The sequence below is a fragment of the Jaculus jaculus genome, chromosome 5 (genome assembly GCF_020740685.1).
Source record: "Jaculus jaculus isolate mJacJac1 chromosome 5, mJacJac1.mat.Y.cur, whole genome shotgun sequence".
Taxonomy (NCBI): Eukaryota; Metazoa; Chordata; class Mammalia; order Rodentia; family Dipodidae; genus Jaculus; species Jaculus jaculus.
The window spans coordinates 81,560,640-81,585,282 of record NC_059106.1 but is presented as its reverse complement, the minus strand read 5'-3'; the positions used below and the strand labels follow the sequence as shown (position 1 = coordinate 81,585,282).

The window sequence follows — 24,643 nt, the reverse complement described above, 5'->3', positions numbered from 1 at the left end:
ATGTGGTGTGAAGGAGATGAAGGTCCCCTGCAGCCAGAGTTCTTCCATGGAGTCTAGTAGTTCTTCAAACATGGAGATCGGCTGGGGCATTAGCCATAGGTCTTCCAGTATGAGTCAGAAACAGGCGAAATTGTTGCGGAGTGAATGCCATCTGACAGGTCCTTTTTGAGGGTGTCCTGTTCAGGTATAAAGGGAAGTTCAGTTACCTTTAGGGAGGTAGGGCCTGTGGGTATCACAACTGTCAACCAAGGTTACTTTATTGTGCAAAGCTATCCATTTTAATAGATGGAGAAATAAGGACATTCCGCAACAAAAGCAGACTAAAAGAATATTTGAAGACAAAACCAGCTCTACAGAAAATACTTAAAAGGATCCTCCATGCTGAAGAGAAAGAAAAGCACACACATAAGGAACCTGGAAAAAAAATATACTCAAATACTACTTAATACAAGAGAGCAAAGGTAAAACTGGAGGAACTATAAACCAAGAAAGATGGCAAAAATATATGCACACCTTTCAATAATAACTCTTTTTTTTTTGTTTTTTCAAGGTAGGGTCTCACTCTGGTCCAGGCTGACCTAGAATTAACTATGTAGTCTCAGGGTGGCCTTGAACTCATGGCGATCCTCCTACCTCTGCCTCCTGAGTGCTGGGATTAAAGGCATGCACTGCCATGCCTGGCAATAACTCTTTCTTAAAAGTACATTTTCATTTATTTGAGAGTGACAGAGAGAGAAAGAGGCAGATAGAGACAGAATGGTCACGCCAGGGCCTCCAGTCACTGCAAACAAACTCCAGATACATGCACCACCTTGTGCATCTGGCTACGTGGGTCCTGGGGTTCAAACCGGGTACTTAGGCTTCACAGGCAAGTGCTTGCCTGCTAAGCCATCTCTCCAGCCCATCAATAATAACTCTTAATATCAATGGCCTCAGTGCCCCAACCAAAAAACACAGGTTTGCAGACTGGGTTAAAAAGCATGATCCAGGCTGGAGAGATGGCTTAGTGGTTAAGTGCTTGCCCATGAAGCCTAAGGACCCCAGTTCAAGGCTCGATTCCCCAGAACCCACGTTAGCCAGATGCACAAGGGGGCACACGCGTCTGGAGTTCGTTTGCAGTGGCTGGAGGCCCTGGCATCCCCATTCTTTCTCACTCTCTGCCTCTTTCTCTCTCTGTCTCTCTCAAATGAATAAATATAAATTGAATAAAAATATTTTAAAAAAAAGCATGATCCTCTGGGTGTGGTGGTGAGCTAGAGTGAAATCCTACCTAAAAAAAAAAAAAAAAAAAAGCAGGATCCTTCAATTTGTAGCATCCAAGAAACTCACCTTTCCACTAAAGATAGACACTATCTTAGGGTGAAAGTTTGGAAAACCATGTTTCAAGCAAATGGGCCTTGAAAACAAGCAGGGGTCACTATCCTAATATTTATGTATTTATTTATTTGAGAGTGACAGAGAGAGAAAGAGAGGCGGGGGGGAGGAGAGAATGGATGCACCAGGGCCTCCAGCCACTGCAAACAAACTCCAGACACGTGTGCCCCCTTATGCATCTGGGTTACATGGGTCCTGGGGAATCGAGCCTCAAAATGGGGTCCTTAGGCTTCGCAGGCAAGCACTTAACTCCTAAGCCATCTCTCCAGCTCCACTATCCTAGTATTTGACAAGGCCAGTACTACTTAGGAAAGATAAGGAAGGTCACTTTACATTGATTAAAGGAACACTCCAACAGGAGAACATTGCAATCCTAAACATTTGTGCATCTAACACAAGGGCTTCCAATTTCATCAAACAAATGCTACTAGAACTAAGGTTACAGATAACACCAAACACAGTTGTAGTGGGTGACTTTAACACCCCACTCTCATCAATTGACAGGTAATCCTGGCAAAAAATAAAGAGAGAGACATCTGGATTAAATGAGGTCATAGAACAAATAGACCTAAAAGATATCAACAGACTATTTTACCCAAATGCTGCAGAATACACATTCTTTTCAGCAGTGCATGGAACATTCTCTAAAATAGACAGTGTATTAGGACACAAAGCAAATCTTAACAAATACAGGAAAACTGAAATAATTCCTTGCACTATATCTGACCACATGGGATTAAACTACAAATAAATAGCAAGAAAAGTTACAGAGCATATTCAAAATCATGGAAACTAAAACAAACAAACAAGAACTACTAAATGCTGAATGGGTCAATGAAGAAATCAAGAAGGAAGTAAAAAAAAATTTAGTGGATCAAATTATAATGGGAACACAGCATACTATAAAACCTTTGGGGCACAATGAAGGCAGCTCTAATAGGGAAATTTATAGCTTTAAGTGCCTATATTAAGAAATTAGAGGGGCTGGAGAGATGGCTTAGCAATTAAGGCATTTGCCTGCAAAGCCAAAGGATCCTAGTTCAGTTCTCCAGGATCCACATAAGCCGGATGTACAAGGGGGGGCATATGTATCTGGAGTTCATTTGCAGTGGCTGAAGGTCCTGAAGGCATGCCCATTCTCTCTTTTTTTTTTGACTTATGAAAAATAAATTTATTACATAACAGCTTGTTTTTAACAATGTTCAATTATTTTTTTTTATTCAGAATACTTGTGTCATTCATGTAAAATAGTTTGATACAGTACATTGTATGTTATAGGGTTTTTTTCCCTCAAAAATTCTAAGGCTCTCCTACTCCTTCTCCTCTGCTGAAGTAAGGGCACCCTAAGTAACGTGCGGACAAGTTTTAAGAAAGAAAGTTGACGGAACAAAATTTTAATAGCACTACACTAACCAACTTTAAAATCAGGACCAAAAAAAAAAAAAAAAAATCTGAATTGGATGCCGCACCTTTTGAAGGAATTTATCATTCATGCTTTCTTCACCTTAAAGGATGCTCGCAAATCAGCAACACCAACAGGAAAAATAAACACCATCTATGACAATCATTCTAGGTTGTTTGCTGAACCAAACGGGTTTATATCAATGACAACATATTTAATTACTCTCAAATAGCAGCTTTAATACCAGTCAAGTCATAGAGTAAAAATAAAAACAAACTTGTAAGTCTGAAATTAATCTTTGGGAGTTTTGAAACTTTTCAGTAAAAACTATGCTTTTTTTTTTTCTGCACTTAAAAAAAATTCCAAGCAATATTCTTGGTCCAAAAACACTGATTAATGTAGAAAATGAATCAGGCCACTGATAAGACACTAAAAAGGAAGGTGTAACAAATAATCTTTGAGTTTCAGTTATTCTGTTGAGCTAACATAAACTGTATGTTTCAAGTACCAGTTCAACTTTGTGTCTGTCTGTACTACTGGTCGGATGGGGGTGCTGCACTGGAAGTCGCCACGCGGAGGACAAATGCTCGCCCCCAGTACATCTCACAGCGTCACTGCTACAGACTGTCACCGAGATGCACTGGTCAGTCTGAGCCGTGTCTGGAGAACTAGGGAAGCAGCGAGTCCACAACACACACTGTGCTAATGCTTTCTTCTCAAGTCTAACTCCAACATGAGGGACGACTTGGAAGCTACTATCCCAATCTGTGACAGCTGGTGGCACACGGCTGCTGGACATTTTGAAGATGTGGTGGTACCGTACATTCTCACCGCCACGCCAGGTTCCCGCAGCAAGCTGCACATCTGCCCTGCAGCATTAGCAACAGTGCATCGACAGTGTTCCGTCGCAGCTCAGTACCCATGCGTCTGGTGTGAGCGCTGTGGAGGCTGCTGGGAGGTAGCTGAGTATCCCATGCTGCTCTGGGGCTGCGGTGTGCTTGGTCCAGGGTTGGGACAGGCAGCATGTGGATTGGAACGCTGATAGTCTGAGGTCATGATCAGTCCACCTGAGGTAGTGGTAGGAGGAACATCCCTCACTTTTTTCAGCGGGGGCCCCTGCGCGTGGCTGCTGTCTTGGTTCCCTGGGTGGCCAGTCCCATTAGTGTGGTTAGTGCCCTGCTGCTGCTGCTGGTGCTTTTTGTCTCCTTTGTCATCAGGCTCTTCTTCTGTTAAAAATTCTCGTTTTGGGTAAGGTATCTGACAACCAGCAAATACGTCTGATGTAGGAAGCGGGTCTTCTAAGGAATAGGGATCCTGCATAGCCTGTTCTGAGGAAATTCGCTTTATTGGGTCCATAGTAAGCAACTTCTGTAGCAAGTGGAATGCTTTACTATCCGGTTTAACTTTGTGTTTTTCCATATACTTGATAAGGCTGCAGTTGGTATACGTATTTCTTCTGAAATCTTTCATTAATGTTGAATGTTCGGGCATCTTTTTTATATCTTCCCAATCTTTATCTGCAAGAAATCCCATTACATTGAATATTCTGTCCAGCTGGTCATGGTGATAAGGATTACAAGTTTTGATGTCCTCTTGCCGACAGTGAAATATTGGTTCTGACGTTAGTAGCTCTGCAAATATACACCCTATAGCCCAAATATCAATTGTTTTGGTATAATGTCTTGCACCAAGAAGCAGCTCTGGAGCTCGGTACCAGAATGTCACAACAACTGGATCCAAATCTGCTAGAGGCTTTAAAGGTGAATTGAATAATCGGGCAAAGCCCATATCAGCAATTTTTACTCTTCCACGCTCGGGACCTTCACCCATAACTAAAATATTAGCAGGTTTCAAATCCCTGTGCAACACCCATTTGGCATGCAGATGGTGAATACCATCTAAGATCTGATATAAACGAGATTTCACCATTCCCCGAGGTAACTGAACTGGCTTCTTGTTTGCTTTAGAGGCTCTGTGAAACTTGATTATGTTTCCCATCCGCATGAGACAGAAACACTATTTGAAGAGAGATGACGTTGGGATGTTTAAGCTCTCGAAGTAATGCTATTTCTCTACATGCTGACATAGAGATTCCAGTTCCTTCTATTTGTTTTAAAGCATAGTCCTTATCATCCTTCCCATCCTTCCTCTTGGCTTTGTAGACGTGCCCAGAAGTGCCACGGCCAACTTTGCAGCCCTCGTATTCGAACAGGTCCTCGACCCGCTCCCGCTCGCTGCTCAGCTTCACTTTAAAGTCATAGTCCATAGTCACCGCCTCCGAGGCCTGGAGGGCTGGGTCGGGGGGCCGGCGCCGGGGAGGGCTGCGGAGCCCCGGGTCCTCGGGCTGTACGCGAGCCCGACTCACCCGGCGGCGGCGGCGGCGGGAGGAGGAGGAGGAGGAGGAGGAGGAGCAGGAGGCCCCGCCGAAGCCCCGGGGACATCCAGAGGGGCGGCCGGGCACCCGGGCCGGCCAGGGACGCCCCCACCCCGGCGGGCGCGGACGACGTCCTCGGGCCGAGGCCGACGCGGACGCTGGCGGTGCCCGGCCCTCGTCCCCCCTCCCCGCCCCGCCCCGCCCCGCCGCGGGCTCCCGGGCGCCGCTCCTCCTCCCCTCGGCGCGGATCCCCGGCCGGGCAGCCGCGGCGGGCGCTCGGCGCTGCGGCTCGCGCCTCCCGGAGCCCCGCTCTCCCCCTCGCGCTCCGGCTCCCGCTCCCGCTCCCGCTCGCTCTCACGCGCGCTCGCCCCCTCGCCCAGCCATCCACCGAGGCTCCAGCACCGCAGCGCCCGCCGCACAACAGCCGTCCTCCCACGGATGAGGAGGGACGGAGGGCGGCGCCATGCCCATTCTCTTGCTCTCTGTCTCTCTCTCGCAAATAAATAAATAAAAAAATAAACGAATAAATGAATAAATAAATAAATAAAATCTATTAAAAAAAAGTAGAAAGGTTGCAAGTAAACAACTTAATGCTTTACCTTAAGGCCTTAGAGAAAAAAGAACAAGGCAAACCCAAAATCAGTACACTGGGACAAATAATAAAGATTATGGCAGAAATTAATGAAATAAAAACAAAAAAAGCCAAAGAAGCACTGAAACAAAGAGTTGGTTCTTTGAATGGATAAATGAGATTGATAAACTCTTAGTAAATCTGACCAAAAGAAAGAGTAAAGAGCCACAAAGTAATAAAATTAGAGATGAAAAAGGCACCATCACAGCAGATACCAGAGAAATTAAAAAATACACAGGGACACACTATAAGAACATATACTCCACTACATTTGAAAATCTGAAAGAAATGAATGATTTTCTTGAGTTACATGACCTACCAAAATTAAATTAAGATGGGATTAACCACTTAAATAGACATATAACAAGTATGGCGATCCAAGCAGTTTTGAAAACAATCTCCCGACTAAAAAACATGAAGGTGCAGGCCCAAATGGATTCACTGGTGAATTTTACCAGAACTTCATGGAAGAACTACAATGCTTCTCAAACTTTTCCATGAAATAGAAAATGAAGGAATACTACCAAACTACTTCTATGAATCCAGCATCACCCTGATACCAAAATCAGATAAAGATAGAACAGAAGAAAAAAAATTACAGATCAATCACCTTCATGAACATACATGCAAAAATTCTCAACAAAATATTGGCAAATAGAATACAAGAATAGAGCCAGGTGTGGTGGCACACGCCTTTAATCCCAGCACTCAGGAGGCAGAGGTAGGAGGATTGTCATGAGTTTGAGGCCACCCTGAGACTACATCATGAATTCCAGGTCAGCCTGAGCTACAGTGAGACCTTCCCTCGGAAAACAAAAAACAAAGAACAAAACAGAATACAAGAATATATCAGAGACTTCTAGTTAAGATGCCAGTGTAGGAACCATGCCAAAGAAGCCTAAGGGAGAAAAAGCAAATAAACAAACAAAAAACAGCAAAATACACTCTTCTACTAAAAAGTGAAGGTGTATAATAAATTATCAACCACAGCAGAGAAGTAGGAGAGACCCTGAGCATCTAGAGACCACAGAAGCAGGCAGAAGTGGCTCCAGCAGTGGCAGTACCAGGTCTGTGTGGCATCAGCCACTAGACTTGGCCTGAGCCACAGGAAAAGCCAGGTGAGGGGATTTTCCACTCATACCAGCCTCCTTGCAAACTCAAGAAATAAGAAGGGGAGGACATCAGGAACTTCAGCCAACATCCGCAGCCTCCCCTTGCCCCATTGCCAGAAGCACCAGAGACCAGGGGAAGGGAGCTCAGTACACAGCACCCGTCACAGGCAATCAGAGGAGCAACCCACTGACCCACCCAGCCTACCTGAGCCCACAACACAGCAAAGAGAAACCTAAGTGGCCACACAGCATAACTGAGACCAAAGCTTTCCCAAAAGGTAACTGGGCTTACACCAGGTCAATACCAGCCAAAAAATCCTGGTACATAGGCTTGTATCGGAAGTGCTATGTACCTTCCATGTCAGGGTAAGTTATAAGATAAATCTGATGGATGGTCAAATTTGTCACTCTTAAATAAGTTATATTTGGGGTTTGTCATTTGTTGCTTCCTGATTTATAGTGCCTTTGTCTCCTTTTCTGTCATTCATTGGGGCAGGATCTCACTCAGTCACAAGCTGACCAGAAATCTCAGCTTCCCGGTTGACAAGATTAAGGGTGTGGGACAACACACATCCTTAGGGACTTTGACTTTGTGAGAAGAACTGTTTGTTGTAATACCTACTCTTGCATAAGTACTCTGTGCTGGTTTTCATTGAGTGAGTATATTGTAACAGTTACATTTTAGAATTGGCCTATATTTTGTTCCACCCAACCTACTAGAATACTCTCATAGCAGGCAAACTCAACTCCTATAGGTCTTTATAGGGTCACTTTTGTGGTTACTCTGAGAGTCTTTTTAAGAGCCATAACTAGCACCTTAAGCACCTACCCTAAAGATATATAATGTCAGATTGATACATCTAATAATACTGCAGATAATTAGAAAACTCAAGCATTAAATTAGTCCAAGATACAAAAAAACTCTACATTATAATACAAGAAACACAAAAAATCAAGATAATATAAATCCACTAAAAATTACAAATCCATCAGAAATGACCTCCAGTGAGTCTGATTTAGAGGAAAAGCCTGAGAAAGATTTCAAAAGAGTAATTATAAATATGCTCAAAGGAATCAATGAAGACACAGGAAACCAATTTAATGAAATAAGGAGGTCAATACAAGACATGAATAAGGAAATAAAAATAATAAAGAATGCTGGGCATGGTGGCACACACCTTTAATCCCAGCACTCGGGAGGCAGAGGTAGGAGGATCGTTGTGAGTTCAAGGTCACCCTGAGACTCCATAGTGAATTCCAGGTCAGCCTGGGCAAGAGTGAGACGCTACCTAAAAAAAAAAAAAAAAAAAAAAGAAAGAATGAAAGAAAGAGAAACCAGTCAGAAATACCAACAATGAAAAACACAGTTCAGTAAAAAATTCTGTAGAAAGTTTCACCAGTAGGATGGATAAAGGAGAGAACTGAATATCTAAAATAGAATACCAGGTGGCAGATCTAATATAGTACAAAAAAGATAACAACTGTCAACCAAGATTATTTATCCTGCAAAGCTATCCATTCAAATAGATGGAAAAATAAGGACATTCCACAACAAAAACAGGCTAAAAGAATATTTAAAGACAAAACCAGCTCTACAGAAAATACTGGAAAGGAGACTCCATGCTGAAGAGAAAGAAAAGCACACATATAAGGAGCCTAGAAGAAACAACTATAGTCACATACTAGTTAATACAAGAGAGCAAAGGTAAAACTGGAGGAATTACAAAAAAAGAAAATGCCAAAAATAAATACACAGCCAGGTGTGGTGGTGCACACCTTTAATCCCAGCACTTGGGAGGCAGAGGTAGGAGGGTTGCTGAGAGTTTGAGGCCACCCTGAGACTACATAGTGAATTCCAGGTCAGCCTGCACCACAGTGAGACTCTACCTCGAACTCCCCCCACCCCACAAAAAGAAAAGAAAATAAATACACATCTTTCAGTAATAACTCTTTTTTTTTTTTTTTTTTTTCGAGGTAGGGTCTCACTCTGGCTCAGACTGACCTGGAATTCACTATGTAGTCTCAGGGTGGCCTCAAACTCTTGGCGATCCTCCTACCTCTGCCTCCTGAGTGCAGGGAAGTAATAACTCTTAATATCAATGGCCTCAATGCCCCAACCAAAAGACAAAGGTTTTCAGACTAAGTTAAAAAGTAGAATCCTTCAATTTTTGCCTCTAGAAACTCACCTTCCCATGAAAGATGTATAATATCTTAGGGTAAAAGGTTGGAAAATGGTGTTTCAAGCAAATGGGCCTAGAAAACAAGCAGAAGTCACAATCCTAATACCAGACAGGGTAGACTTCAGACCAACATTAGTTAGGAAAGATAAGGAGGGTCACTTTATTTTGATTAAAGGTACAGTCCAACAGGAGGCCATTACAATCCTAAACATATATGCATCTAACATGGGGGCTGCAAATTTCATCAAACAAACATTATTGGAACTAAAGTCACAGATAAAACCAAACAAAGTTGTAGTAGGTGACTTCAACACCCCATTCTCATCAATTGATAGGTCATTCAGGCAAAAAAAAAAAAAAAAGAAAGAAAAAAGAAAAGAAAGAAAGAAAGATGAAAGAGACATCTGGATTAAATGAAGTGATAGAACAAATGGACCTAACAGGTATCTACAGAACATTTCTCCAAATGCTGCAGAATTCACATTCTTTACAGCAGCACATTCTCTAAAATAGACCATCTATTAGGACACAAAGCAAATCTTAACAAATACAAGAAAATTAAAGTAATTCCTTGTAATCTGTGTGATCACAATGGGATCAAACTACAAATCAATAGCAAGAAAAGCTATAGAGCATCCACAAAATAATGGAAAACAATAATATGCTACTAATTGATGAATGGGGCAATGAAGAAATCAAGAAGGAAATCAAAAAATAAATTCAGAGAAACAAATGATAATGAGAACACAACATACCAAAACCTTTGGGACACAATGAAGTCAGTCCTAGGATGGAAATTTTTAGCTTTCAGTGCCTATATTAAGAAAGTAGAGAGTTCACAAGTAAACAACTTAATGCTTCATCTTAAAGTCTTGGAAAAGGAAGAACAGGGCAAACTGAAAATCAGTAGACAGAAAGAAATACTAAAGACTAGAGAAGGGCTGGAGAGATGGCTTAGCGGTTAAGCGATTGCCTGTGAAGCCGAAGGATCCCGGTTCGAGGCTCGGTTCCCCAGGTCCCACGTTAGCCAGATGCACAAGGGGGCGCACGCGTCTGGAGTTCGTTTGCAGTGGCTGGAAGCCCTGGCGCGCCCATTCTCTGTCTCTCTCTCTACCTATCTGCCTCTTTCTCTCTGTGTCACTCTCAAATAAATAAATACAAATGAACAAAAGAAATTAAAAAAAAAAAAAAGACTAGGGAAGAAATTGAAATAGAAACCAAAAAAAAAAAAAAAAAAAATCCAAAGAATCAATGAAACAAAGACTTGGTTCTTTGAAAGGATAAACAAGATTGATAAACCCTTAGCAAATCTGACCAGAAGAAAGACAGAAGAGACAAAAATTAATAAAATAAGAGATGAAAAAGGCACCATCACAACAGACACTGAGAAACTTAAAAAATCTTAAGGATATATATATATATTTTGGTTTTTCAAGGTAGGATATCACGCTAGCTCAGGCTGACCTGGAATTCACTATTGAGTCTTAGGGAGGCCTCGAACTCATGGCGATCCTCCTACCTCTGCCTCCCAAGTGCTGGGATTAAAGGCATGCACCCCCATGCCCAGCTCCATAAGGACATATTTTAAGAATATATATGCTTCTAGGTTTGAAATTCTGAAAGAAATGGATGATTTCCTTGAGGTATATGACCTACCAATATTAAGTCAAGATGAGATAAACCAGTTAAACAGACCTATGATAAGTATGGAGAGCCAAGCAGTTATTAAAAAAAAAAAAAATCTCCCAACTAAAAAAAGTCCAGGCCCAGATGGATTCACTAGCGAATTTTACCAGACTTTCATGGAAGAACTAACGCCAATGCTTCTTAAACTTTTCCAAAATACAGAAAATGAAGGAATCCTACCAAACTCCTCCTATGAAGCCAGCATCACCCTGATACCAAAACCAGGCAAAGATAGAACAACAACAAAAATTTACAGTCCTATCTTCCTCATGAACATAGATGCAAAAATTCTCAAAAAATATTAGCAAACAGAATACAAGGATATATCCGAAAGATCATCCACCCCGACCATGTAAGCTTTATCCCAGAGATGTAGGGATGGTTCAATATATGCAAATCAATAAATGTAATACATTATATAAATGGAATGAAGGACAAAAATCACATGATCATCTCATTAGATGCAGAGAAAGTATTTGACAAAACCCAACATAACCTTCATGATAAAAGTCCAACAGACACTGGGAATAGGAGGAACATATCCCAACATTATAAAGGCTATTTATGACAAGCCTACAGCCCACATAATACTAAATGGAGAAAAACTGGAAGCTTTTCCACTAAAATCAGGAAGAAGACAAGGGTGTCCACTGTCCTCACTCTTATTTAATTTAGTACTGGAAGTCTTAGCCATAGCAATAAGGCAAGAGATGCACATAAAAGGGATACAAATTGGAAAGGAAGAGGTCAAGTTATTATTTGCAGATGACATGATTCTATACATAAAGGACCCTGAAGACTCTATCAGCAAACTGTTAGAGCTGATAAACACCTATAACCATGTAGCAGGAAACAAAGTAAACACACAGAAATCAGTAGCCTCCCTATATGACAACAAACATACAGAGGATGAATGAAATCAGAGAGTCACTCCCATTCACAATTGCATAAAAAAAATAATAAAGTAGCCTGGCATCAACCTAAGCAAGGAAGTGAAGGATCTATACAATGAAAACTTTAAAACACTCAAGACAGAAATTGCAGAAGACACTAGGAAATGAAAAGACATCTGTTGTTCTTGTATTGAAAGAATCAATATTGTGAAAATGGCAATCTTACCAAAAGCAGTCTACACATTTAATGCAATCCCCATCAATATTCCAATGGCATTCTTCATGGAAATAGGAAAAATATTTCAACAATTCATCTGGAAGTATAAAACTCCTCAAATATCTAAAACAATTTTGAGCAACAAAAATAAGGCTGGTGGTGTCACCATACCTGATTTTAACCTATATTACAGAGCCATAGTTAAAAAATAGCATGGTACTGGCATGCAACAGACATGCAGATCAATGGAACATAATAGAGGATGCAGATGTAAATCTGGGTAGCTATAGCTACCTGATCTTTGACAAAAATGCCAAAAATACACATTGGAGAAAAGACAGGCTCTTCAGCAAATGGTTCTGTGAAAACTGGATATGTATCTATAGGATGAAAATAGATCCTTATCACTCTCCATGCAGAAGAATTAAGTCCAAATGGATCAAAGACTTTAACATCAGATCTGAAACTTTGAAATTACTAGTAGAAAAAGTAGGAGAAACCCTTTAACATATTGGTATTGGCAAAGACTTTCTAAACATAACACCAGTTGTTCAGGAAATAAAAACCACTGAACAACTGCTAGGAACTCATGAAATTACAAAGCTTTTGTACAGCAAAGGACACTGTGAGTAGAGAAAAGAGGCAAACTACAGAATGGGAGAAAATCTTTGCCAGTTATACACCTGACAAAGGATTAATATCCAAAATATCTCAAAAAACTAAATAATAAGAAATCAAACAACCCGAATTAAAAAATGGACTATGGAAGTAAATAGAGTTCTCAAAAGAAGAAATACAGATGGCATATAAACATCTAAAAAAATGCCGGGCATGGTGGTGCACGCCTTTTATCCCAGCACTCGGGAGGCAGAGGTAGGAGGATCGCCATGAGTTCAAGGCCACCCTGAGACTACAGAGTTAATTTCAGGTCAGCCTGGACCAGAGTGAGACCCTACCTCGAAAAACAAAAAACAAAAACAAAACAAAACAAAACAAAATCTAAAAAAAGTTCTACATCCCTAGCCATCAGGGAAATGCAGATTAAAAATAAGTTGAGATTCCATCTCACTCCTGTCAGAATGCCTATCATCAGGAAAACAAATGACAATAAATGCTGGCAAGGATGTGGAAAAAGGGGAACTCTTCTACACAGTTGATGGAAATGCAATCTGGTCCAGCCATTGTGGAAATCAGTGTGGAGGTTCCTGAGACAGCTAAAAATAGACTTGCCATATGACCCAGCTATAGTACTCCTAGGCATATATCCTAAAGACTCATCTCATTACCAAGTAGAGATACTTGCTCAACCATGTTTATTGCTGCTCTATTCACAATAGCTAGGAAATGGAACCAGACTAGATGTCCCTCAACTGATGAGTGGATAATGAAGATGTGGAACTTTTATACAATGGAGTTCTACTCAGCAGTAAAGAAAAATGAAATTTGCAGGGAAATGGATGGATCTGGAAAAGATTACACTTAATGAAGTAACCCAAGCCCAGAAAGCCAAACGGCACATGTTCTCTTTTATATGTGGATCCTAGCTACAATTGATTGGACTTCTGAGTGGGGTGGAATAAAACTCAGTAACAGAGGCCAGTAAACTAGAAAGGGGACATAAAGGGAATAGAAAGGGAGAGAGGGGGCACTTAATAAGATGATATTGTATGTATGTAAGTAGAAGAACAGATTAATAGGGGTGAAAGGTCCTAAGTGAGGTCAGGGGAAGAGATTGAGTAAAGGAAAGATTGGGGAAAGGTTGATCAAAATCTAAGAGGATATGAATAAGTCATATGGCAACCAACTTTTTTGGACAATGGAACACTGAGAAACCATAGATTGTTACTAAAAAATTCTCTCTGCCAGGAATGGGATAACTTCCAGTGAGTTGTTGGCCAGGGAGTTCCCTGGTACCCCCAAAACATTACAAGCCATTGCTGAGGCTGTTGGTTTCCCAGCAGGAATAGGTGGTAAGACCCTACTGCTGAAGACTCCACATACTTAGGCTGCAAGGTCACTGAGAAATCCTGCTAGAGCTGAGCTGAAACCCTCCTCCATGTAGACCAGCTGACAGAAAGCTGGAAGAAGCCATTCTGCATGCAGTTCAATGAGAGAGAGAGAGAAATCACCAGTGGAGACACTTAACAGTGGACACTGCAAGCCTTAAATTTGGCCAGCCAGGCCAAATGAGCCAAAGGGTGCAATAGTGGCATGTTTGTTACAGAGGAAATCAACCACTCTCTAATTAGACTATAGGCCCACTCCACAGGAGAGAATACATGCCTGATAGTGAACACTTATAACAAGGGTAGTCATGAGCCCTAGGGGTGGAACGTCTGCTGCTGTCTGGCTAAATGTATGTACTATGCTCACCAAACTGCCCAGTAAGCACTTCTTTTAAGCTTCACACTCATATATTCTGCTACTCTCACTTTTGGTTAGAGAAGCTTCTCTTTTCAGATGGTGGGGACTTTGGGATGACTCAGAAGGCATCTTGGTACTGAGAAGAAGTAACAGAGGAGTGCTCAGTAATGCAATATCTCTATCACACCTTCCAAGGTTCAGGGTTCATTGCAGAAGAGATGTCGGAAAGAATGTAAGAGCCAAAGGGAGGGTAGGACTCCTTACAACGTGCTCCTCAAGACACAAAATGGCCTGGATATCCATGACCTCACAGCACCTGAAACTGCCTACATTAGACCATTATAATAGGAGGAAAAGATCATGACATCAAAATAAAAGAGTGACTGATTGAACTGGGAAAAGAGTATGATGGAGAGTGGAGTTTCAAGGAGGAAAGTGGGGGAAGAGAGGGAATCACCATACATTATTGTCTATAATTATGGAAGTTGTCAATAAAAAAGAAAACTAAAAAGCAAGAAAACAAAAGAAGAAAGAAAATGTACATATATTAAAATAGATTGAATTTTTCTTTAAGTTCTTATGTTTCTGGTCAATTTCCCAGGAAACTGATCCAAAAAGCATCACCCCTTATTAATACAATGGTCAGCCTCCATCAGAAGAACTCCAAGTATTGTTACTTTTATTTTGACAAGATCTTATCTTAGTACATAGGTGCATCTTGATATAAAGAATCAGTGTGCAGACCAAATGCTCTAAAAACAAGATAGCTCAAAAGCATCTGGATAAAATTGCATTAGAAATTCAATTAACTTTATATTAAAAGGTCAATTAACTGGTCCATGATAGATATTGTTTTTAATTACTTTTCCTTGCAAGTCTTCTTTTATTCTCCAAGCACAAGTGACACTATGAAATCATAGTCTTATTACCTGTCAGATGCCTGAAATTCATATGCAAAATACACTAGAAATGACTCTTATTTAAGTGAATTAATAGCATTTTATTTAGATAATTCATCACTATTACAATCCTATGGGCTTATAAAATCAGTAATAGAGTATCTCAGCTTAAACACTCTCTGTAGTATTACCCATGACAATATACCTCTGCATTTGTCTCAGTTAGGTTCTGCTTTCTTGGTGAAAGATAACAATAAAGTACAAGGATCCTAATAATTAGTTCTTATTACATTAAAAAAAAATAGAAATGTGACTAGTTGGGAGGAGTTGGTTCATTGGGACTGGGGACATGAGCTGGGCTCAGAAGGTAATGCACTTATTTGCAAAACCCACAGCCTGGGTTCAATTCCTCGGTCACCCACATAAAGCAAGGAGCAGAAGGTGGCCCAAGTATTCCTTTGTAGTGGCAAGTGACCCTAGCATGCCTTTATAAACACACATGCAAATAAGTAAAGATTCAAAAAGATTTTAAATTGCAAGGTGGATTGTTTGATTCTTATAGCAGCATTTTAATTTGAAGACCAATCAAGGTCAGTGTGGGGTTGATACAGTCAATTTAACACCTAGAATTACTAGGAAAGAAGCATGCCTGTGAGGGATTATCTAGATTAGGGGTGTGAAGAGTCCCCCATTTTAGGTGTGGGCAGCACCAGAACATGGGCTGGGGTCCTAGACTGGATAAAAAGCTAGCTGAACTTGGAGGTACATCCTCCTACTTTAGCCTCTGGAGTCCTGAGATTAATGATGTATGCCACTCCACCCAGCTAACGCAGTCTTTTGAAAAATGGATCCCAGCCGGGTGTGGTGGCTCATGCCTTTAACCCCAGCACTCGGGAGGCAGAAGTAGAAGGATTGCAGTGAGTCCAAGGCCACCCTGAGAGTCCATAGTGAGTGCTAGGTTAGTCTGGGCTAGAGTGAGACCCTACCTCGAAAAACAAACAAACAAACAAAATAATGATAATAAATAAATAAATAAATAAATAAATAAATAAATAAATAAATAAAATGAGCTCTAGGAGAGATTTCTCAGTGGCTAAAGGTGTCTGCTTGCAAAGCCTGATGGCCTGGCTTTGATTCCACAGTACCAATGTAAATCAGATGCACAAAATGGCAGATCTGTTGAAGTTCCTGTGCAGTGGCTGTAGGCCCTGATATGTCCATTCTCTCTTCCACTCTCAATAAATAAATGATATAACTCCACCAGCAAAAGGACACCAGGGTAGAAAAGGTGAGTCATGGAAGCGGGACACAAAGGTCCCAGTGGGTTTCAACTTAATTCCAAGAGCTGCATGCACATTTCTACCAAGAGGCATCCTGCTTCAGATTCTCCTTCTGGATCCTTTCACCCTCTCTCCTTCCCTTGTTCCTTCCTCCTTTTTACATGTGTATGTGGTATGACTAGGCATGTAAATGTGTGAGTGTGGACATGCATGTGTGTGTAGGCCAGAGATTGACACTGGCTGTCTTCCTCGCTCTGTTTTACTGAGGCATGGTCTCTCATTTGAGCCCATTAAGCTAGCCTGGTGAACCAGCTGGCCCCAGGAATCCTCTGTCTCTGCCTCCTGGACACTGGGATTAGAGGTGGCTGCCATGCCTCCCATGTACACAGATGCTAAGGATCTGAACTCTGGTCCTCATGCTCACGTGACAGCACTTTACCAACTGAGCCATATTCCCAGCCCCTAGATCCCACTTCTCCAACCACATTAGTTCAACCTAAATTAGAGAGGGGCTCCAAAGAAAAAGGAGTTCAGTCAGGAAGGGGCAGAATATTAATTTGGGACATGGGTCTTCTGGTAGACATATTCAAGACAATTATGGCAAAGGGAAACAAGGCAAAAAGGTAGTTCATGAGGGCTGGAGAGATTGCTTAGTGGTTAAGCACTTGCCTGTGAAGCCTAAGGACCCTGGTTCGAGGCTCGACTCCCCAGGACCCACATTAGCCAGATGCACAGGGGGGTGCATGCATCTAGAGTTTGTTTGCAGTTGCTGGAGGCCCTGGAGCGCCCATTCTCTCTCTCTATCTGCCTCTTTCTCTCTCTCTGTCTGTCTGTCACTTTCAAATAAATTAATAAATAAATTTTTAAAAAGGTAGTCATGAAAGCTGTCTTGAAATAAAGTCACAGAGGATTCTTGTGTGTGGGGGGAGATAGTAGTTAATTGACTGTTAACAGTTGGGGTGATTTCTTTAAATTTTTTTAAATTTGTTCATTTACAAGTAGAAAGAAGCAGTGATAGAGAGAATGGGCACACCAGGTCTCTAGCTACTGCAATCACATTCCACCTGCGAGCATCACTTTGTGTATCTGGCTTTATGTGGGTACTAGGGAATCAAACCCAGGTTTGTGAGGCTTTGCAGGCAAGCACCTTAACTGCTGGCCATCTCTCCAGCACAAGTGAAAGGGCGGGGGGCAGAGGGTATTACCATGGGATATTTTTTATAATCATGGAAAATGTTAATAAAAATTGTGAAAAGATAAAAAATAAAATTTAAAAAATTTTCTAAAAAAGAAAAAACTCACCCACCATAGCTCAGGGAATTTCGTGAAAGAAGGGGCAGAAAGGTTCTAAGAGCCCTAACCCTCACACTCCCAAAGTCCCAAATAACTGACTACTGGTCACATAATGCATAAACTACAACCCCATGAGGAATACCTGCAACCTTAATGAGGAGTGGTCCCAACAAAATGGGGGCAGGGACGAGGGAAGAGAGGGTACCAACACATGATGTATCCATATGAAACATCCTGTTAATAATAACAAATATTTTTTAGAAAGGTAGTTCATACAAGTCTTGAAATAAAGTCACAGAGGCTGAGGTGGTGACTGGTAGATTAGTATTAACAGAGTGAAACTGCAGTGATGTATTTTTTTTTTTGTTTGTTTTGTGTTTTTTTTTTTCAAGAAGGGCCTTACTCTAATCCAGGCTGACCTGGAATTCACTATGTAGTTTCAGTGTGCCCTCAAATTCAGGGCAACACACTACCTCTGCATCAAGAGTGCTGGGATTAAAGATACATGCCACCACGCCACAAAATTAAAAAAAAAATTATTTATTTGCAAACAGAAAGAAGGAGGAAGAGACAAAGTGGGCATCCATTAGGCTTTCCAGTCAGGCACCTTAACTGCTGAGCCACCTCTTCATTGCAAGTGAGTTCTTCATAGAAAAATTTATATGGAATTTTGTTCTTGCACAGAGTTCTTGTAATAGTCCGTATCGTGGACACATGTGCACAAGGAAAGCCTTTGATATTGTTCTCGTCCCGTCACCTCTGGCTCCACTCTGCTCTTAGTCTGGTGGCAGCTCTGGCTTCTTGCACACTGCCTTTGATTCTGCACGCACAGCGCTGACCACGAACACCACCAGGCCATCTGCCTTGTGCTGACCGAGTGCTGGGTGGGAAGAGAGCAATTTACACGGAGAAAAGTTTAGCTGTTCACATTTCCTTGTGGCCTGAGGGGCGTCATTGCTGGTTGAGAATTACACGTGGCACTTTTCGTGCTGCTTTAGGTGATCTATTCTTGCAAAATTCTTGTTGCACTTCATGCAGAAGTAGGGTCGTTCCCCGCTGTGCCTTTTCTTGTGTCTGTTGAGCTCATCTGAGCGGGCGAATTTCCAGGAGCATCCTATCTCGTTGCAGACATAGGGCTTCTCCCCTGGACCAGAGAGAAGCAGAGGGTCAGCACTTCAGGAAAGGTGCGACGGGATGTGGAGTGTGAACAGGAAAAGGTTGGTCATGTTGGGGGGAGAATAATGGACACTGGGAATAGCAAAGAGGAACAGCTGGCGGAAACATGAGATGGACATACAGAAGAAGATATTGAAGGATGAAAAAAAGTCAAAGTAGGAGGAAAATTAGGGATCAATAAAATTCAATGAGGGGCCTGGAGAAATCGCTTAGCAGTTAAGGCAATTGCCTGCGAAGCCTAAAGACACAGGTTTGATGCCATAGTAGCCACATAAGTCACGTTCACAAGGTGGCACATGAATCTGGAGTTCGTTAACACTGGCTAGAGACCCTGATGAGCAATCTCTCTCTATTGCGTTTTTCTCACTCTCAAATGAATAGAGAAAACACATTTTTTAAAATAGAAAATCTGGGGCTGGAAAAATTGCTTAGAGGTTAAGGCGGTAGCATGCAAAGCCCCAGGACCCAGGTTCGATTTCCTAGTACCTACATAAAGCCAGACACATACATGGCACATGTGTCTGGAGTTCATATTGAGTGGCCAGAGGTCATGGAACACCCACTCTTTCTACTCCTCTCTCATAAACAAATAAATAAATGTAAAGATATTTAAAACATCAAATCCTGAGCATGGTGACGCATGCCTGTAATCCCAGCACTCAGGAAGCAGAGGTAGTTGAATTGTTGTGAGTTCAGGGTACCCTGAGACTGCAAAAAGAAATAATAAAAATAAAATTTAAATTTTAAAAATCCAAATCTGAACCAAATAATTTGGAAATTGATCCAGCTTCCCTTGGGTCTTCTGGTACCTCAGACTTGAAGAAGGCTGCAACAATTGCAAATTGATTCTAAAGCTTAGTAAAGACACAAGGCTGAAATCACTTGTCCCTCCCCCAGATACCTGGGCTATTACTCACCTGTGTGTTTGCGCTTATGAACCTGGAGGTGGGAAGACTTGCCGTAAGATTTCCCACAGTTCTCATATGTGCAAACATAGGGCTTCAGTGTACTGGATTTATGAAGGAACTTCTGGCTCTTGGTCTTCAGCATCTGCTTTCTTGGGAGATGTCCATAGTTATCCATAGAGAAACTTGACAGCTGTCCTTGGGCCAAGGGGGAAACGTATTGGAATTCTGGATTCATGGTATGACCCCCACAGTGGGTCTGGTTGTTAACAAAGGACATCATTTGGTCACTATTGAGTGTTTGGCCAGTATTAGCAGTCATCTGACCTCCATAGAGGCTCTGGCTATCACTGGGGTTCATCATTTGCTCCCCATAGAGGGTTTGGCCACTACTGAGGCTTGTCATCTCTCCACCATAGAGGGTCTGGCCACTACTGAGGCTTGTCATCTGTCCACCATAGAGGGTCTGGTCACTATTGAGGCTTGTCATCTGACCACCATAGTGGGTCTGCTGACTACTGAGGCTTGTCATCTGTCCACCATAGAGGGTCTGGTTACTATTGAGGCTTGTCATTTGACCACCATAGAGGGTCTGGTCACTATTGAGGCTTGTCATCTGTCCACCATAGAGGGTCTGGTCACTATAGAGACTTGTCATCTGTCCACCATAGAGGGTCTGGTTACTATTGAGGCTTGTCATCTGTCCACCATAGAGGGTCTGGTCACTATTGAGGCTTGTCATCTGACCACCATAGAGGGTCTGCTGACTACTGAGGCTTGTCATCTGTCCACCATAGAGGGTCTGGTTAGTATTGAGGCTTGTCATTTGACCACCATAGAGGGTCGGGTCACTATTGAGGCTTGTCTTCTGTCCACCGTAGAGGGTCTGGTTAGTATTGAGGCTTGTCATCTGACCACCACAGAGGGTCTGGTCACTACTGAGGCTTGTCATCTGTCCACCATAGAGGGTCTGGTTAGTATTGAGGCTTGTCATCTGACCACCATAGAGGGTCTGGTCACTACTGAGGCTTGTCATCTGTCCACCATAGAGGGTCTGGTTAGTATTAAGGCTTGTCATCTGGCCACCATTAGGGGTCATCATCTCATTCCCATAGAAGGATGGACTAATACTAGGGGTCGTCACCTGGCCCCCATAAGAGGTCTGACTACCACTGGGGCTTATCATCTGCTTCCTGTAGAGGGTATGTCCATCACTGGGAGTGGTCAAATGACCTTTATTGAAGATCTGGCAACCACTGTAAGTTGTCATCTGGCCCCCATAGAGGGTCTGGCCATGACTGGGCATTGTCATCTGGACCTGATAGAGGGCGTGGTTATCAGTGGGGGTTATCATCTGACCCCCATAGATGGTCTGGCCATGGCTGGGAGGAATTTTGTGTTTCTCAAATGCATTCTGATGGCCATAAGTGGTGATCCCGTGGAGACCTTCACGAGCTCGTAGCTGGCCTCCACAGTCAGGATTACGTTCACTGGCCATCTTCAGTTGCCTCCCACCCAGGCCGTGACTGTGGAGTTCATCTGCAGTCTCTGCGTCACTTCTGGTCGTCATGTGGCTCCATTCATGGGAGCGAGACACCATGCTGTCAGTGACTGTTGTTTCCTGGCAATCAGGAAGCAATTCCTTGAGGGAGTCACTGATGGTGGCCCAATAATCTGCTGAAGCTTCACTTGCATCTGAAGTCTCACCTTGCTGGGTCACAGGCACAGTCTCACTTAGATTTCCGAGGGCTTTATCTGGGCCCCTGTTAGCATTCTGGGTGAGAACCTCCCCAGGGACATTCCATGATTCAGAAGTCACCCTTCCAGTCCTCCCAGGAGACATGGCCTGGCTCTGAGTGGACTCAGGTTGGCTGCCCTCCACATGGGCAGTGAGGGGCCTACAGGGCTGTGGCTCTGGCCCAGCTGTGTTTTGTGCCTGGCTCAAAGGTAGATCAGAATAGTCCCTGAGAAAAGCCTCAATGCTTTCAACGGATTGGAGGAAGTGATTCATCCTGTTGCTGAACTGCTTTGGATCCCCAATTGTGAAGCCTGTGGAAAGAGTTAAAAGATCAAGGGTCAAATCTAAAAGGAAGTCTAGTTCTTACACCCTTCTCTATCTCCATGGACCCCATTCCAGTGCACAGGACCACAGGTCTACAAACCAGTGACTATCTCTCAACTGAATCCCTGTCTGCAATTATCTATCCAGTGTACTCTACACACCCAGAGAAACCCCCTCTCTCTCCAAGCCACTCCGATCTGCCAGTGGTAATGGGTGACTAGAGGGACGCATGAGTGTCCCACCTCTCCCTGCAGAGACCTCACCCCAGAGCCTAATCCAAAAATGAACTGCCTCCCAAAGCCCTGTCTAGAGACTCAGTGGAGAAAACTTTCAAAATAAGGGAGGCATGAAGATTTATGTTTTAACCTCATTACTGGAGAGGCAGAGGTAGAGGGATTGCTGTGTGTTCGGTCCAACCTGTCTGACTGCGTAGTGAACTCTAGGACGGACTGGGCTCGAGTCAGATCCTATCTTGAGATTAAAAAAAAAGACAAACCTGGGCGTGGTGACACACTCCTTTTATATCCACACCCTGAGACTGCATAGTGAATGCCAAATCTGCCTGGGGTAGAGTGTGACCCTAACTTAAAAAAATAAAAAAAAAGCCGAGCGTGGTGGCGCACGCCTTTAATCCCAGCACTCGGGAGGCAGAGGTAGGAGGATCGCCGTGAGTTCGAGGCCACCCTGAGACTACAGAGTTAATTCCAGGTCAGCCTGAACCAGAGTGAGACCCTACCTCGAAAAACCAAAAAAAATAAAATAAAATAAAAAAAAAACCTTCCAAATAAATTATTTCATTAATCATTTCTACCATAATTCCAGGAGATTAATCATGACTAAGATCAGTTCATTCTATTCATGTGTTATCATTTTTAAATTTATTTTTGTGACACAGTATGTTGGTAATCTCCCCCAGCATCTGGTAAAATTTTAGAATAGAGAAAAAGGAGTCATTTTGTACTCCTGTAATCCCAGCACTTAAAAGGCTCACATAGAAGGATTTAGTTCAAGGCCAGCCAGGCCTACATGGTCTTAAACCAAACCAAAAGTCATAGTTTGTTGGGAGGGAAAGGTAGGTCAACAGGCCAGAAAGGTAAAGTGTGAAGTGACTTCACCAAAGTGAAAGACTGTGCAATAGTGACACGTCTGTAATGGTGGAAACCAACTGTCCTCCAACAGGACTGGAGGCCCATTGCATGGAACGGAACACATTCCTGATACTGAAAACTTGAAACAGGGGTAGTCATGAGCCCTAGGGGTGTAACATCTGCTGATGTCTGCAAAAATGTATATACTATGCTTATCAAACTGCCCAGTAAGCACTTCTCTTAATATTTATACCCTTATATTGACACTACTGTCACTTTCGGTAGAGAATCTTGACTTTTCAGATGGCAGTGACCTTGGGACTAATCGGAATGTACCATAGTGCTGGAAAGAAAGGACTGACATACCGAGTAACATCTGATCAAACCTTCCAAGGCTGTGGGTCTAATGCGGAAGAAGTGGCGGACAGAGCATAAGAGCCAAAGGAAGGGAAGGAGTTCTTACAATGTGCTCCCTCCAGACAAAAAATGGCCTGGATATCCACGACCTCACAGTGCCTGACACTACCTACACAAGACCATCATAAGAGGAGGAAACGATCACGCATCACAATAAAAGGGAGACTGATTGAGATGGGGAGGGCAAATGATGGAGAATGGAATTACAAAGGAGAAAGTGGGGGAAGGGAGGGTATTACCATGGGATGTTTTGTATAAACATGGAAAATGTTATTAAAAATTTAGAAAAAAATATTTTAAAAAACCTCTGAAAAAGTGAAAACTGCTATTTTATAGGTAGGGAGGAAAAGAAACCTGAACATGCTGAGCAGGCGCTGTGGTTGGAATATCCAGGGCCACAAGTGCCACAGCAAAGAGTATCCCAGTCTCCCCACAACACCCCCCCAACCCCTTCACTCCTGCCAGCCAAGAGCTTCCTCCCTGCTCTTCCAAGGGAACGAAAAGTGTCCCAGACCAAAATTGCCAACAGACATCTTTCTTAGGTACGCCATATTTGACGCCAAACTGTCCCCATCCAGTGACCTGGCCACTCAAAACCCTTAGCTGTGACTGGGATGTTGGGTTGGAGGGCCGGGAGGAGGCGGCTGCAGGGTATGAGAGAATAAAAAGCTATTAGTATATGTGAATACAATAAAACGGGGGTGACCAAAACACAAGCAGCACCCCAGCAAGAAAAACTACTTGGGGCTGGAGAGAGGGCTCTGCAGTTCAGGTACTTGCAGGCAGAACCAAAGGGCTTGGCTTCCATTCCCCTCCACGCCCAGTGCCACACCTGGTTTTGATTACCCGCTACCCATGTAAATCAAAGCCAGATGAACAAAGCAGTCCATGTATCTGGAGTTGGTTCACACACACGTGGAGACCCGGTGGTGCCCATTTATTTCTCTCTCTCTTTGATTTCAAATTAATAAATATTAAAAAAAAATTAAGAGTGGTATGGTGGCACATGCCTTTAATCTCTGCACTCAGCAGGGAGAGGTAGGAGGATCCCCATGAGGTTGAGGCCACCCTGAAACTACAGAGTGAAACCCTGCCTCAAAAAACAAACAAACAAAAAACTACCACTCTAGAACCTACGTGATGAAGATTTCATCAAATCCTTTTATTCATGAGACTTGTGTGTAAAGCCTGTATTCCAAAGTCTGAGTTAAGATGACTGCCTTAAGTTCAAGGCCAGACTGGGAATGAGGTTCAACCTGAACAACAGATCCCACCCCAAAAACAATCCCA

General features: G+C 42.6%; 1 protein-coding gene across 1 annotated transcript; it reads right to left on the bottom strand.

The window, feature by feature from the left end:
* Positions 1–3,169: 3,169 nt before the first annotated feature.
* On the bottom strand, positions 3,170–5,050 carry LOC123460767 (cyclin-dependent kinase 8-like). Its single transcript, XM_045149923.1, is given in 2 exon segments — positions 3,170–4,766; positions 4,768–5,050. Coding segments are annotated over 2 exon segments (1,353 nt in total). The 5' UTR covers positions 5,043–5,050; the 3' UTR covers positions 3,170–3,688.
* Between the last annotated feature and the right edge of the window lie 19,593 nt (positions 5,051–24,643).